The following is a 16,783-nucleotide window of genomic DNA, read 5'->3' on the forward strand; positions in this document are numbered from 1 at the left end:
TTATACTTTTGATAATACAAATATCCAAAGTCGCAAATACGCAATTCGCAAGACAAAAATAACGTTTTCTTACCGTATTGTGTAGTAGTTTCATAGACACATGAATATGGTGAAATGGATTTCATTCTAGAAGTCTCTGGACAAAAAGACGGTGAACGTCAGAGTCTCTAAGATTGGAATTTGAATAATCATACCATATATCAACCATGCATTTCGAAGCACAAATAAATGCTCACGAAACTTATCTAACTTCCTGTCTATATCAAAAATCGACTAGTCCCAGAGGGAAAAGTAAAGTAATAAATTTTGTTCATGTCCTTCTCGTGCCAGTTCTGATCATATCATTCATTCCTCCACTACCTAACCAATTAATTTTTATAAAAATTTAAACGATTTTGTATTCAAATATTCAAACAAAATGAGCTTAAATACAAAAGAAAAAAAAGAAAAAAAAATGTATACAACATAAAGAAAAAGGTATGTTATGGTCCAAACTACTATCAATATTGATTAACAAAATAACTTACAATATCGACATTTCTTGCACAAAATAAGTTACAATATCGTTTTATCTTATAGTAAATGACGATTATCTCCTTCTCAGTCGACGACAAAGCAAGTACGTAGTAGCCACACACAATGGTTTATAGTTCTTACTTCTTAGGGATAATACAGTAATTTAAGCATGTGGAAGCCAAAGCGGTGTCGTTGCAGCGACACTTGTGGGCTCCTCGCAACTCAAGGCGTTGAGAAACCTCCAATAAGGAGACGGTGAGGACCCTCGAGTTCTACGAGGCCTCCGGTCAGCAGGAGACGGGAACATAACCGGTGGAACATTCCGGCGAACCTGACGGCTCTTTATATTCCTCAGCTCGGCCTCCGGCGGGAACTTAACCAGTCCAAACATGATCACATACCATCTCGGTTTAACACTTTTTCTATTTCCCGAAGAGACCGTTTCTGGCTTTGTCGTACTTTTTGTCGGAGAAGCATTTCCACGTGCGGCTGTTGATCCACGTGTGAGGTTGCGATGATCTAGAGAACGGCTTATCCTCATGGGTCTTGCATTGTCACGTGCCACGGGACGGTTAAGCTTGTTGCCTTGTATAGCGGATAAGGACTCGGATCTTGTGCTTATGCGAGGGCGAATGTATTCGGGAGAGGTAAGGATGGCGTTTTGGTAATTTAAGGGGATGATTTTGCCGCCGAAGATTATGTTTTCTGCGGGAGAACAATAGTTGGTGGTTGAGGTAAGGAACTCAAAAAGCTCTATTGAACGTTTACGTTGGTCTTCAGTGGTGGTTGTGGCGGCGGTGGAATTGGGTTTCTCGGCGTTGAGGGGAAGATTTAGGAGAGAGTGTGCTTCTTCTTTTTCTTCTTCTAGGCAACGATGAAATGGCTTTGTGGGTTTAGGGTTTTGGAGATTGGTGTTTTGTGAAGTTTCCATGTCTTTTTAGGAAAAGAGAGAGATAGAATGAAGAAAGTTTCAAGTTTTTGTCACCACACACACATACATATATATACTACTGTTTCAATTGTTTGTTTGTTTTTTTACTAAAACTGTTTCAATTGTTTTAACAAATAAAAAAACATGACAACATTTTTGTTCACATCCTAACCCCTCCCCAGAATCAGAATTGGAAGTTACCAATATCATCATTGATCCAAAGCATCCCTTTTACATTTGAAAATCATTTTTCAATATCAGAATCATCGTATGTATAGATCACACCAATCGCATATTCAATATACATATTTTGAGAAACGTGTTAAAATGACACAACTGTTTTTTTCATAAAGGGAAAATACTAAACCACCTTATTAAGCAATTGAAGACTATATATATTTAGCTATATATTGAAACTGTTGCATAAGTAAATTCGGTTTTAATAAAAATTTCTAATCGTCTATATATGTTTACTACTCTACAAACAGAGCAACCACCTTTATCAGACATGTTGTTTCGTTAATCAGAACCTTGCTACGAATTTATCCAAGAGGTTGTGTACTTATACATGAACCAACAAAATATTTAGAGCGAATAAGATTTAGTGACGCTAGTCTCTATGTCATTCATCATGATCATCTTTTTGAATTATGCTTTATTTCGCATGAGAAAATTGTATGATCCAAAAGCATGCTCTAGAATGATAGTAGTAGATATAGTCAAAACATTTAATTATTTTTACCCAATCAAATTTGAATTTATATGAAACATTGATATGAGAGTTCCAAAAAAAAAATGAAACATTGATATGAAACTCTAGTTGACAAAATTTCACAGTTTATACTTTTCTAATGCAGAATACTGTGAAACTAATTTTCCAAGTTGGAAATACCAATATAGTATTTGTGATCTTACAAATGATCATGTAAATGGCCACTGGCCACATATATGTTGTTGTTTAATATGGCTTAAAGGTTAAAACCATTATGTATAGTGTTACAAATAGTACAGTTTGAAAAATGAAATATTTTCTTATTTCTTATTTTGTTGCATCAGATTTTGAGGCTTTTATATAAGGATCTCTACAGACTACATTTTTATTATTCACACAATTAATGGAACCCTACTCCAGAAAAGAATTCACATCAATTGTTTTTCTTTTCTCACGAAATATATGTTTCAGATATGAATATAAAAAAAAGTATTAAAAGAAGAACGTTTACAAAAGAAAATGTATGAAGTATTGTTTGTGGAAATATATTCAAGACTAGTTAATAGAAAGACTAAGACATGGTGATTGGTTGCAAAATAATGTAAAACTAGTGTTGAGGTATTAATCAGTGTGAGAAACTGAGGTTAGCGAGTAAATGATCGGCAACATTTCGTCGGCCAACACTAATTGCAAACGACCATAATAGCTCATTAGTGAAAAAACTTTGTTGCTAGGATTTAAAAAGAAGGAAATTAAAGAAAAAACTCGTGGAAGAGTAATGAAAGGTAATCAATTGTTACAGAACACAAGTAAAGGGAAGCAGTTAGAGCCACAAACTCCACTTTTTTCTTTCGTTTTCAACTTACATCAACTTAAACTTCAAGGCCTGCAAGTCATAATTAGGTTACTCATATCCACATTGCTTGACCACAAAATATGATTTGTTTTCCTTTTATATAACAACATCATATGGTGGAAGTTAATATATTATCTTTAAACGCAAAACTATAATGATTCGCAGGAGTTCACCAAAAAGTTTTTTTTTTTTGAAACACAACTTACTTTCATTCAAACTTTAAACTTCTTCCATACAATAGAAAGAGGGAATTATCCATCCTCTTTGGCCATAAGCCGAAAATACAACACATAAGTAAACTAAACAAGATAGGTCTTCAACCGAAGATGACAGCGAATTCAAAACGATGCTTGAATGCGTCGAGAGAGCTTTCACGACAACGTCGGACAGCTGTATAATAGTCACATAATGTGACGTTGAGGTCCAGACCTCATCTACGAGAGATACCGAAATACTCTCGGTTGCATCTTCTGGTCCCGTAGAGACCGCTCCACAAGATAGCAAGCCGATGGGGAACCTGAAACAAACGCTCGGCAACGAAGCCGAGGAATCATCTCTTTCCATTGGAAAAGGAAATGGTGGTGAGGTCTTCTCCTCGGAAGAGGAGGGTGGTCGAGATAGTAACGGTTCCGATGCAATAAACGGTAAAATCTTCAATAAAGATATATATGACATAAAGCTTGAACAGTAGACCTCAGAGAACACAACCGAAATCTTTAGAACACTCTTAATGGGCATGGCCCAAACTATTGAATCTTGTTTGTCGACATCCGACCAAGCAAGACAAGACGTGGCGAGGCGAAGGTGGTTGTTGGAGATGGTGAAGATGCTGGCGGAGGAGGGATAAAAGACAATCGTTGCTGAGAGGTTGTCCTCGCCGGAATCTTTCGGATCTGGTCGGCGAATCAGTGGACCCTCACGAACAAGGAGGGCCTTTTCGATGGAGGCTGAGGCAGTGAAATGGTGTTGCAAATGAACGGAGGGGAGGCGCCGAAGAAGTTCTTCAAATCGGAGGTGGTTGTGGGTCACGAAGATGACGAGACCAGACGGGGTGGAGCAGAGAGATAACGGACCAGGTAACAAAGCCTTCCCGGAATCCCAGGAGAAGCCACCTGTTCCGGTGGTTACGCGCTCAACAACCATAAATTATGTCGTCGCCATTAATGTAAGAGAACGAACTATGACAAAAGAAGAGTGTAGAAACGAGCAAAGTGAAGAGAGAGCGTCGTCGGGGCAAAGCAGAGAGGAGGAGGAGCAAAGACGACGCCGGCGAGCGTCGCCGGCATCAAAAATTGTTCTCAGATCTGGTTTCTCGATAACCGGGCCAGAGAGGAAAAAAAGTCTTGAAAACACAAGAACAAGAGTTTTGAGTTCACCAAAAAGTTATTTGTTTTGTTTTGTTTTGTTTTGTTCAAACGAGAATAGAAGTATGATATGATAACTTTATATTTATCTTATAAGCGTGTTTCTTTATCTAATTAAGAGAACATTTTTATTTATTTTATTTATTTATGAACTGACCTAAAATGACAAATACTGTGCACTGGGTTTATCGATATTAATGGGAAAAAAAAAAGAATATCATGGGTGGTTCACCCAAATTGATTTGTCATATACGTGACTTCTGAACAACTCGTGTTAGTCATTTTAATTTTGAATAATTTAGAATTCAATTAGAATATAAATAATATAAGTATCTGTTGGATGGTCAAAGACGATGCCGGCTAATTTTTTGTTCAGTTAAAGATGAAAAAAAATGCAATTAGGGGACCTTTCATAACATGTTTACCCCAAAAATAATAATTAGTGGACATTTTATTAGTATTATACATATTCAAAACAAAATGATACGTTCAATCCCCAAAACAAGAAAGGTTACTGGTTCCTTTCGACATGATTGATGACTCTGCATCATCTACTTCTGGACCTCCTAAAGAAGATGGTGCTACAAGTAAAAGTAGTTCAAGTCACCTAAACTATTTGTACCATACCTTAGAACAATAAAGTTGTTTGTATGACGTGTGTTTTGGACAAGTCTGAACAAGTTACAGATGGGCCGAAAGAATGTAACAATGGGCCGTTAAAAAATATAACAACAAATCACTGTAAACAACCAAAACCCGTAAGGGTGATCGAAGAGTGATTTGTGTGTTCCTCCAAATTTTAGATGTGAAATACATAAATCATTTATGCAATCATGTGAGATTATTTATACATGTGCATCACCTACGAGTGTGACAATGTCCACTTGATTTTTCATTTGTCTGACCTCTTCTTTTATCAAAAAAGATGGTACTACTAGTGTCCAGTAACCATGCAATAAACGCGGGTCGAGGATGAACCCCTACAAACAATTACATTATAGTTAACAAATCCTACTTTTTTTTTTTGTAGTGCTAATCGATAAGAAGGCTGGTTTATGAGAAACACACAAGACCAAAAAGGTAGTTGAAAGAGGAAAGAAACATGTTATTGTTGAAGAGTGTAGCCTATACTCCACCAACTTAATTTCGCACGTATCAATGTAATTCACATGGTATTAAATCACATCTACAATATGCTCCCAGCTAAGCTACCTCATAACCATTCAACTCATTATTTTCATGTTTCGTTTTTAAATAATAATTACCAACCACCAAAAAACGCTTTGAAACCAAGTAGAAGGTTTCAGTCATCCATAATCATTACTAATCCATTTGCCTCTTACATTCAAAGAACCGCGACATAACTCTTTTTGCCTCTTCACTGTTGCCCCAATTTGTGTTTTATTTTTAAAAAGACCAGATCTTTCTTTGACAAATAAAAACACAATATCTTCGCCAATTTATAATACTGTGTAGTCTGTGTTACTTGTGTGCGTCAGTGCATGTAACCACATGTATTTTACGAATATATGAAGACGGAGGCATAATATTATTTAAATCTATGTCTCAAAAAGAGTTATTCATACCAAAGTTACAGACGTTGTATATAACACAACTGTTTCACAAATACCACATCACATATTATGCGTTTTTGTTTTCATTATGTTGTGTGGGGACTATATAACAAGGGTTGGAAAAAATATAATTATTATGAAATAAAATGGATGAAAAGGAGGCTTGCGATCACAACTTAATGATCATCATGCTGTGGCATTTCTGTACAAGTACACAGTGAGCGTCTGAGGGTGGGGGGGTGGGGGCGCTCGTTACCATACATCTCTAAGATATCTTCCACTCATTTGCAGATTCTTCACAAAGCTCTCTGCTTTTGTAGAATCCATTGATCCCTGAAAACAATGACAAAACACAAGTAAGAACCCTCTCCAGACAGGTTGAGATTGATGTCTTCTAAGATTTTGGGGGTCTCATCCGAACCTGTTCTTGAGCTATGGTGTGGAGAGATCTGTGAACGTCTCTTGCCATGCCTTTTGCGTCACCACAAACATATACATACGCTCCTTCAGAGATCATGTTCCAGATTTCCGAAGCCTACAACATACCACAAAAATTTGTCAGTTCAAGAACCTGAAAGCCTATGCAAAGATCTGGTTATTAAGCTCATTACCTTGTCCATCATCTTGTGCTGTACATATTCTTTGGTTGGTCCTTCACGAGAGAAGGCAACGCTTAGCTCTGAGAGTGCACCACTCTCAAGAAATCCCTGGAGCTCTTCCTCGTAGATGAAATCCTATACATATGAGAAGACTTGAGGACACTGAACAAACCGATGATGATAAATGATAAGTTTGAGTTGTAGTTACCATTCTACGGTTTCTGCATCCAAAGAACAAAACTGATGGTCCAAGCTCAACACCAGACTCTACCAACGAGAGCCTTTCTTGAAGGAAACCTCTGAATGGAGCCAATCCAGTCCCTGGACCAATCATGATGATCGGTACCTTAGAATCTGAAGGAAGCTTGAAGTTGGATTGCCTAACAAATATTGGCGCTGAGGAACAGTTCTCATTCTTCTCATAAGGCACAGCACTCTGTTATTACAACCCAACAAAAGAAGCACCAAGATTTAATCCTTAAGAGTTCACATCATGTTGGCAAGATCACAACTCTCTTTTTTTACCTTCATCCAAGTGGAACACACACCCTTATGAATCCTTCCTGTTGGCATCTTCTCATGTACAAGTGCACATGTGACATGAATTCTAGTTTCAGCAATCCTATACAAGATAACATGAGAATGGTCAATACACTACAAAAAAATCAGAAAACAAAAGACCAAGAAGACAATGAGAAGTAAGTAACTCACTTGGGAGATGATGATATTGAATAGAACCTCGGCTGCAACCTCGGAGCGACTGCGGCAAAGAAGACACCAAGTGGCGGCTTAGCTGAAGGAAACTCAGCCATCACCTCGAGTAGACTTCTTTGACTCTCTACTACCCACTTTGAATATTCATCCTGTGTTGTTGAAAAGATAAAAACAATTATAGTACTTGCCAGAGAATGAAAAAAATCAAGAACCGCATGGCACAAACCTTTCCAGCAGGTGAAGCAAGGTGTTTTAGTCGCTCTGCTTCGGTAGGGTTAGATGCATGAGCAGCCAAAGCTACTAAAGCGGACTGCAAGAAGATTAAGCATGAATACAAATTGAGTTTTAAATATCAATGTATGACGATTAGATGTGAAGCCAACCAACCAACCTTTTTAGGAGAGCTCAAAAGACATGCATATCGTGTAAGCGCTGTTCTCAAGTTGCAAGGTGGGAATGGAGGAGGAAGAGAGGTGCTGATTGGTGTTCCATCTTCTTTATCGGAGTGAAGGGAGAAGTAAGTATCAGGTGACATATCCAGCAGCCTAAGCGCTTCCTCTACAGTTTCATTCAAGTTATCACAAAGTACACCAACATGATCTCCAGTTTCATACCTGACAAACAAGATACAAAACATATATTCATGTTAATTCTTCAAGAATATTCCCGCTGCTTCTGTATATACATTCTTAAATATCAGTAAAACTCACGTCAGTCCACTTCCGGCAATGTCAAACTCCAAATGTGTGCATGAACGGTCAGACTCTGGAGTATGAAGCTCCCTTCTCACAGCAACATTTGCCCTTTAAATCACCAAAACAAAGCAAAGATTAGATCAAACTAATAAGACAGTACTATAAGAAAAAAAGAAGAAGCCTCACCTGTAAGGATGTTGAGCGTCAAAGACTACATGACCATTCCCATTAGCCAAGTTTTTCTCATTCAACGCATCTTCAGAGCTGTGAATAGAAACTCTGTGTTCTAGCACAGCAGCAGTGTATGGTGTAACAGCTGTATCACCTTCTTCCCTTAGCAGTGTATCCAACTCCGGCCACAATGCTTCTCGCCTGCAAGAGATAACAAACTGAGCTCAGAAAATAAAATAAAAAAACAAATGTCCAAAGTAGGAATGTACAAAGACTAAGTAAATACCAAGCGGTGAAGTCATCTTCAATACACTGGTCATCATCTCCAAGACCAACATGTACAAGACGCTGTGCACCTGAAACAAACCAAGTCATCAAGTTAGAAAACTATAATACAAGACGAATGATGAAAAATAAAGAAACAAACAAACCTTGTTCCACAAGAATGTCATCTACAACTTTGGCAACCTGCAACACAGATTTACAAAAACAAACAAAACAGTTTAAACAAGATTAAAATAATAAAAAAACATAAATAAAGAATCAATTTAAAAAAAAAACCTTATTAAAATGTTCGTATTGTCTGTTTCCTAATCCAAACACACCATACTTCAAGTTCTTTAGCCATTCTCCTCTGTGATTCCCCTGTAACACACATAACACATGTACAAAACTTGAGAAACAAGTAAACATAAAACACTCGTTACAACAACTAATAGATCCCCCCCCAAGCAACAAAAAGACTCACCTCGGTGAACCATTTGTAGAATCTCGCCGCATTGTCTGTTGGCTCACCGTCTCCATATCTACACAACCAAGTATTGTAAAAAAATCAAGATCAACTTCAATAAAGACAAAACCAGAGCTTTAAAAAAAAAAAAAAAACTAACGTGGCTAAGAAGAAGAAAGCCACATCTTCTTTCTTCAACTTCTCCTCATACTCATCATCATCAGCCGCGTAATCGTCCTGTTAAAACAAATCAGAATCAGAATCGAAATAAACAAGAAAGGTTCGAGCTTTTCTAAAAGGGTAGGGTATTATACCAAATCAACGATTTTGAATCTGATCTTCTCGTATCTTGCTTTAGCTTCTTCTCCTAAAGCCTACAAATTATCAAAATGTTAACTTTCATCATCTTCACTCTGTTTTTGAAACCAAAGCTCTGTTTTGAACCAAAAGCTCTGTTTTGAATCAAAAGCTTTGTTTTGGACCAAAGCAACTTACTTTAGCAAACCCTTCAGCAGTTCCGGTCTGTGTACCGAAAAAGATTGTAACTTTCTTCCTCCCATCATCAACCTCGTCCTCACGAGGCTTAATCACCAACGGCTTAAGCGTTGTCTCGACGCGTTTGGAGCTGTTCCCGGAGGAGCCGCCGGATCTTCTCCAGACGAGCATAACGATGCAGCCGATGAGAACAGCTATGGAAGTGGTGACAATCATGGCGAGCTGACGATTCTCGGTGAGGATTGAGCTCAATTCGGCGGCGACGGACTCGTAGGCGGAGGCATTGGCCGGGTCGGAGACGACGACGGGCTCTCCTTTGATGATGGCGGACATGAGATCAAAGGGAGACGCTTTCATGGGAGTTGAGGACATGGTGGCGTGTTGGTGTGCTGCCTAGACGAAGAATGAGAAGAAGAAGAAGAAGAAGATCTCTCGGAGCGTTTGGTTAGGTGTGGTGTAGGTGAGAGAGAGACTCTTTTGGGAGAAATTAAATGTGAGGAAGAAGAAGAGAGTTATATATATATATTTTATTAAAATAATTATTTTTATTTTTCGTGGTTGGAGTGGTGAGACTATTGCCACCGCTCACCAAACCAGATCGGTCAAACCGACCTACCGCGTTTGATTTTAGCCATGGTTAACTTATGTTTATGTATCATCTCCCTGTTTTATCAAACCCATGTTTAAGATATTTTTATTAGTATTATCCAGCTTGAAATAACTAGTATTTAACAAGTTTATAATTTAAGACTTAAGAGATTGTAATGCATTCTTTTATTGTTATTTATGAACAACATGAAAGAAAAACACAAATGAAAAAAATATATCATATGAGAGGGAGATCATTTTCTATATCTGGTTTTATGTTTGAAGAAAAGAGCAAATGTTTTTAATTAAGCGGGATTCCATAGCCCGTGGTATTACATTGAGCCAATACCTCAACGACCACTATGGCCTTGGACCCATGGGAAGTCTTGAGTCGGTCAAGCTGTTGGTTGGTCAAATATGACATGAGCTTTGACTCTTTTATATTAGCAAACAAGTTATGTTCTATGTGATACTAATTATAATATATACTAGATACTATATAGTGCATCATTCAAAAAGACTTCAATAATATTAATTAAAGGGTTGAGGACTTAAGGGTGTATTGTAAGAAGGTTCCTAGTGCAGACATGTTGTAAGATGGCCAACCACTCATGTCAAAGTTGTTCAATGATAAGCGATAACCCCACCCAACTATATGGTCGAGCTATTTAAGTTTAGATATCATTTTAGAAACCGTGAGATGATAAAAGGATGTAATGTTAGTAAATAATCTTCTGATGTTTGCTCTTTCAATATTCATGATTCAGTTTTTAATAAAATTACTTCATTTTTCAGGTATATAATACTGAAGCTTTTGGAATATTTTATATAGTTTAGAAATACTTGATTGCTAAAAATGATTTTATGAAGAATTATATATATTATATAAATCACATATTTAATTACCATAAATTATTTTGTGCAATATATTTATGCTCGTTTGGATACTGATCAAACTATTTCTAGAACTAATTTTCGTACTCATAAAATAAATAAAAATTGAAAATCCATTAACAAATCAAATTATAATTTTATTTTCTCAAACTCTATATATGATCGACACCTAAGAAAAAATCAATTAAGTGATTTATCATTTAATATAAAATGAAATTCAAAAATATATTTTATAAATTAATTTATGAGCTTGTATAAATAAATTAAAGCCTCTTATCATAATTTAAATCATATGATAAGCCAAGATAAATAATTTTATAAATGTATTTATAATTTTTATAAATGATTTATAAAGCATGTATGAATTTTATTAGATATTGATAGTTATTATAATACTTTATATACACATATAAGGCCATATACAAATATAAGGCTTTATATAAGAATATAAAATCATTATACCAATTTTAATAAACTTTTTGTTTACTATTTTATGTAGTTTATAAATATATAAAAATGATCAAACATTATTACTCTTTCTATAGTTTCAACAATTAGTTATTATAAATAATTATTTGTAATATTATGTAGATTTTTGGCAAGTGATATTAACTATTTATAGATTTATTTTTTTATTTAAATCTAATTAAAATAACTAAAAATGAATCGAAATTATAAATTATCAACAATCAATTTATAAAAGGTTTTACTTTATTTCATAAACCAAAAATCTCTTAAATAACTTCTCAATTAATATATCATCGCTTTGATTTTAAGTTTTTATTAGATTTTGATCCGCACGCCCGGCGGGTGTAAATATGATGTTATTTGTTTTTATGTCCCTATTTAGGGTTGGGTAAAAAACTCGAATTCGAAGAACCGAGTTGATCCCAATCCGAATAAGTAGTACCAAATTCGAACCAAAATTGATTAAATATCTGAATTATTCAAAATTTTGGTATTTGAAGAACTGAAACCTAATCCGATTTATATACTTATATATATAATTATCTTTATTCAAAATTTTGGGTATCAAAAATAGATTTATATACTTATATATATTAATATAAGAACATCCTGAATATATATGATACTTTTAAGTACGTTTAAATACTTGTAAATAGTTAAAATATACTCAAGACTCCAAAAATACTTAAATAATTATTAATTCTATATACAAACATTTAAACCAAACCATATTATATGTTAAGTTAGGTACTCTGACATATGTTATTCAAATTTATATGTAATATATTTTATTGTTTATAGATTTTTAAAAAACTAAAGCATATAATAAATTTTAATTTTTTTAAAATAATTAAAATTGGTTATCCAGATCCGAACCGAATCCTCAAATATTTGAACCGAACACAAAATCCCAAACAGACCCGAAAACGAACCCGAACGCCCACCCCTAATCACTATTATATATTCTATATGTGTCATCATAGGTTACAAAAATATGTGTTATCATATAATTAATCGTATTTTATACGTACCATCAAATAAGTAATCGTATAATTAATAATATTTTATACGTACAATCATATATATAATCACATATATTATATTTTTAAATTTCAATATGAAATATAAAAATCATAATTTAAGTTGGTGTTTGAATTGAGCTTTGTACTGTATTTTTCTTATATATATTGAAAACATTTTTATAATGGTTATTGAAAAATATGTTAGTAAAAATTTAATTTGAATATATGTATATTTTTGAATGAATTTTTGATATAAATCAATTTTAAATCATTATTTTGAGTTGAATATGTATATCAAGTAACATAAGCCTATTAGTTTTTAATTTAATGTAATGGACTTCCAATTTTTTTAATAGCATAAGCCCATTACTTTTTTTTTTCTAACTTACTCGTATCCATGTTTCCAAAGATCACTATTTTTTTTAATTGCTATCTATGTTGGCAAACAAAAACTTAAAGTACTTCTACTTTAATAAGATAGATAGATGATTTACAAACTCTTATAATAATTTAAAATATATAATAAGCCAAGATAAATAATTTGATAAATGTTTTTATAGATGATTTATAAAGCATATAGTATGAACTTTAGGAGATGTTAATAGTTATTATGATAATTTATATAAAATATAATGCTTTTAAATAAGAATATAAAATCATTATATTGATTTATATAAAAGGTTTGTCGTTTATTATTTTATGTATTTTTAAATATAAAAAATGATCAATTTATTTCTCTTTCTATAATTTCAACAATTAGTTACCATAAATCATTATTTGTAATAATTTCAACAATTAGTTACCTACTTCTGTATTTTGAACACTTTAATGAATTTTGCTTACGTGTTGATCATAGGTGACTAATTGTTGAAATTATATTACATAACAATTTTGCTTACTTTTAAATAATATTACATAATAATATTACAAATTATGATTTATGGTAACTAATTGTTAAAATTATAATTACTTTATGGTAACTAATTGTTGAAATTATAGAAACATAAATAAATTGATCATTTTTTATATTTAAGAGTTACCATAAGGTAACTAATATTTTATATTTGGCAAGTGATATTTATTGGTTATAGACTTATCTTTTCTTTTTAGATCTAATTAAAATAAATAAAAAATTAAAAACCATCGACCAATCAAATTATAACAATTTTGTAAGAGTTCATATATGATCGATACGTAAGCAAAAATCACTAACAATTGATATACAGCACGATATGCGTTTATGCTTATGTCTAAATTAATCGACCTTCGTGTCAACATCATGATTCTGCCAACACAATTGATTAGATCTCCAAAGAGATCCACCACAAATAAGAAAGAAAAGAAGACAAGTGAAACACCACAACACAGGTGTCTTTTTTCGTTTCACGCTTTCAAAACAAATCGAAACAACAAGTTCAATAAAAACAAGAACAAAAACACAATCATCAAACTGTAAGATCATTTTGGTTGGGTCACATATGTTAAGGAATAAATGTGATATGACCATTAATAAGTTTGGGCATAAAATGTTATGAAATATTATATGTGGATGCCTTATGTGATTTCTAGTTTAGTGAAGGGTTGAACAAGAAATTACTTCTACATCATGGGTTATGGTCCCCAATGCAACCTAACTTGACATTAAGTGAAAAACTCCATATCCCATCAATGGAGAGCTAAGGTCAAAAAGGGGTTTGTATTGGAAGATCCATTCTCTTGCCATAGATCATTGACTCATGGATTCACAAGGTATGTTTTTCCTTTTGTCTATTCAAATAGAGAATTATATGGTTATGAGATTCAAATTGATGAATCATAAAGAAATAAAATTAACAATTGGTATCAGAGCCACCATATTGATTTTCTATTTGGATCTAAAATAATTTCGAATTTAATCTAAAGTTTGTATTTTAAATTCGAATTTAATTATTATGTGAAAATATTGGATTGTTCAATATGTTTTTTTTCTAAAGTTTATGTTGAATTTTGGGACCATGCATGTTAGATATAGATCTTTGGTTGTTATCTATGTTTAAGATTTATATCTAAATAAGGTTTAAGGTTTTATTGATGGAAAATATTGTTCATAAGGTTTATACTTTCTGAAATTTTGTTGAAAATTTTCATTTTTTTTTTTTGTGGAACAATTTTTTCCAGATTTGGTTAGATCTGTTTTTTAGGTATTAAAGTTGAAAAAATTGTTTGACAATACCCAAGGTGGGAGGCAGATTCGTGATGGGCTTGTTAGTTGTTTGGCCCAAATAAAATTTCTGATTTAATTAATTATTCTGGGCCTGCGAATTTAATTATTTTGGCCCATTTTCTTATGTTTTAAATCAGTTGGGCCAGTTTGGTACAAACATTAAGTTAGGCCCATCCAGCTTTAATTAAGTTAAAAAACGCAGAGTGTGGGATTCGAACCCAGGTCGCGTGACTAAAGCTGGCACCTCCCTTGCTGCCTCCAACCACTCTCCCGCTTAAGTATTCTTGCATAAAGAACCTACATACGTTCACTTATATGTATGTGCAAGAATAAAATTCAGCTTTAAATCAATTAATAAATTTGATTATACATATTTAATAATTTGATTGGTTAATTTAATCAAGATGTCGGCCCAAAGGAAGACCTCTCTTGAGAAGATTTTTCATGAGAATTATTAAAGGAAGTATGTATGTAAGTTCATGGCGAATATTTAATCGGCCCAAAGGAAGGTTGTGTTTGGCCGAAATTTATATATATACGTGTGTGCAATATTCATGCGGATGTTGAGTCGGCCCAAAGGAAGACTTAATTTTTGGCCGAATTGTACATACAATTATGATGATGAATACATGACAATTATATGGTTTCAACATGTAAATAATAAATCGGCCCAAAGGAAGGTTTATTGTTTATCGTGGATTATTGTCAATATTTGATTGTTATTACAAGAGTACTGCTAGTAGTCAATATTACTGTCCAAAGACTTGATATTGATGTTACATTTGGTATCTTGGATGGGAAGTATAATCAGTTAAAATTTATCATTGATTTCTTCGGATATTGAGTTAACTCGGTTTTGTTCTCTCTTTTCAGCTACTTTATCTGCCAACTTAGGATCCATTCCAATTCTTACGGGTTCCAATTTTTCGGAATGGAAAAGTAAAGTGAAGATTGTTCTTGGGTGTATGGATCTTGACCTTGCGCTCAGGATGGACAAACCTTCTTCTCCTACGGATGACAGCACTTCGGAATATAAGGCTGTTCATGAGAAGTGGGAGCGTTCTAACCGCATTGGTTTGATGATCATTAAGGACACCATTCCAGAAGCCTTCAGAGGTGGTGAGGAGATCAATGATCTCAAACAGTTCCTTGCCGAGATGGATTCCCGTTTCGCAAGAAGCGATAAGGCGGAAATTAGCATGCTTTTGCATCGCTTTAGTACGATGAGGTACCATGGCAATGGAAAAATAAGGGAGTACATTTTGGAAATGTCCAACATTGTTTCGAAACTCAAGACACTTAAGACTGAGCTTCCGGCTGAATTGCTCATATACTTTGTCTTGAACTCTCTTCCTCCTCAGTTCAGTCAGCTGAAATCAAGTTATAACACACAGAAGGAGCAATGGTCTCTTAACGAGCTCATTGCATATTGTGTGCAAGAGGAAGAGAGGATGAAACAAGAGAGGACCGAAAGTTCTCATATGGTTTACACCTCTAAGGGACAGGGCAAAAGAAAGAAATTTGAGCCCACTAAGGATAATGCTGCTAAGGGTCCTACCCAAAAGAAACATGCTAAGGTTGAAGATACATGTTTCTTTTGCAGGAAGGGTGGACACATAAAGAAGGATTGCCCTAAATATCACGCTTGGCGTGCTAAGAAAGGTATGTTCCTTGCTTTGGTTTGCTCAGAAATGAACTTAATTGAAGTACCTAGGAACACTTGGTGGTTAGATTCTGGTGCTACTACTAACATTAGTGTTTCACTTCAGGGTTGCCTGAGCTATCGAACCCCAAATGATGCTGAAAGACGCATTCATGTGGCTAATGGGAGTCCGATGCATGTGGAGGCAATTGCGCATTTTAGATTGTTTTTTGTTTCTGGTCATTTTCTGGATTTGAAAGACACTTTTGTTGTACCGTCTTTTAGACGTAATTTGGTTTCAGGTCCTTGGTTAGACAGATCAGGTTATTCTTGTCTAACTGAGAACGGAACCGCTACTTTGTCTTTAAATTCAAAACTTGTTGGAACCGGTAAACTTTTGGAAAATCACAGTCTTTATATGCTTGACACTATAAACTCTAAAGATGAAAGTTTAAGTGTTGAATCAAGAGGTACTAAACGAAAGTTTGAAGATGCAAATTCAGGAACTCTTTGGCACCAACGCCTAGGTCACATCTCTAGAAATAGAGTTGAGCGTCTTGTGTCAGATGGTATATTGAGTTCCATAAAGTTCACGGATTGTGATATGTG

General features: G+C 34.3%; 2 protein-coding genes across 2 annotated transcripts; both read right to left on the reverse strand.

Moving 5' to 3' along the window:
• Positions 1–373: 373 nt before the first annotated feature.
• LOC106396836 lies at positions 374–1,841 on the reverse strand. The gene has a single exon (XM_013837332.3). The coding sequence runs from the start codon at positions 1,445–1,447 to the stop codon at positions 680–682; it is 768 nt and encodes a 255-aa protein (XP_013692786.2). The 5' UTR covers positions 1,448–1,841; the 3' UTR covers positions 374–679.
• A 4,070-nt stretch (positions 1,842–5,911) lies between these two features.
• On the reverse strand, positions 5,912–9,850 carry LOC106396832 (NADPH--cytochrome P450 reductase 2-like). Its single transcript, XM_013837329.3, has 17 exons — positions 9,358–9,850; positions 9,177–9,236; positions 9,023–9,099; positions 8,881–8,938; positions 8,694–8,777; positions 8,564–8,600; positions 8,419–8,488; positions 8,148–8,333; positions 7,977–8,069; positions 7,658–7,880; positions 7,493–7,576; positions 7,264–7,415; positions 7,078–7,174; positions 6,761–6,988; positions 6,565–6,687; positions 6,375–6,488; positions 5,912–6,286 (listed from the first exon to the last, which is right to left on the reverse strand). Exons 1-17 carry the CDS (start codon positions 9,727–9,729, stop codon positions 6,206–6,208), a joined length of 2,139 nt encoding a protein of 712 aa, XP_013692783.2. The 5' UTR covers positions 9,730–9,850; the 3' UTR covers positions 5,912–6,205.
• Positions 9,851–16,783: the final 6,933 nt, after the last annotated feature.

Source organism: Brassica napus, chromosome C1, assembly GCF_020379485.1.
Source record: "Brassica napus cultivar Da-Ae chromosome C1, Da-Ae, whole genome shotgun sequence".
NCBI lineage: Eukaryota > Viridiplantae > Streptophyta > Magnoliopsida > Brassicales > Brassicaceae > Brassica > Brassica napus.

Bases quoted from the DNA above. Each gene is read 5' to 3' on its own strand.
- LOC106396836 (XM_013837332.3), bottom strand. From the start codon at position 1,447: ATGGAAACTTCACAAAACACCAATCTCCAAAACCCTAAACCCACAAAG.
- LOC106396832 (XM_013837329.3), bottom strand. From the start codon at position 9,729: ATGTCCTCAACTCCCATGAAAGCGTCTCCCTTTGATCTCATGTCCGCC. The intron at 8,778-8,880 runs GTGAGTCTTTTT...TGTGTGTTACAG, and splicing joins TCTACAAATGGTTCACCGAG to GGGAATCACAGAGGAGAATG. The intron at 6,688-6,760 runs GTAACTACAACT...TCATATGTATAG, and splicing joins GATGCAGAAACCGTAGAATG to GATTTCATCTACGAGGAAGA.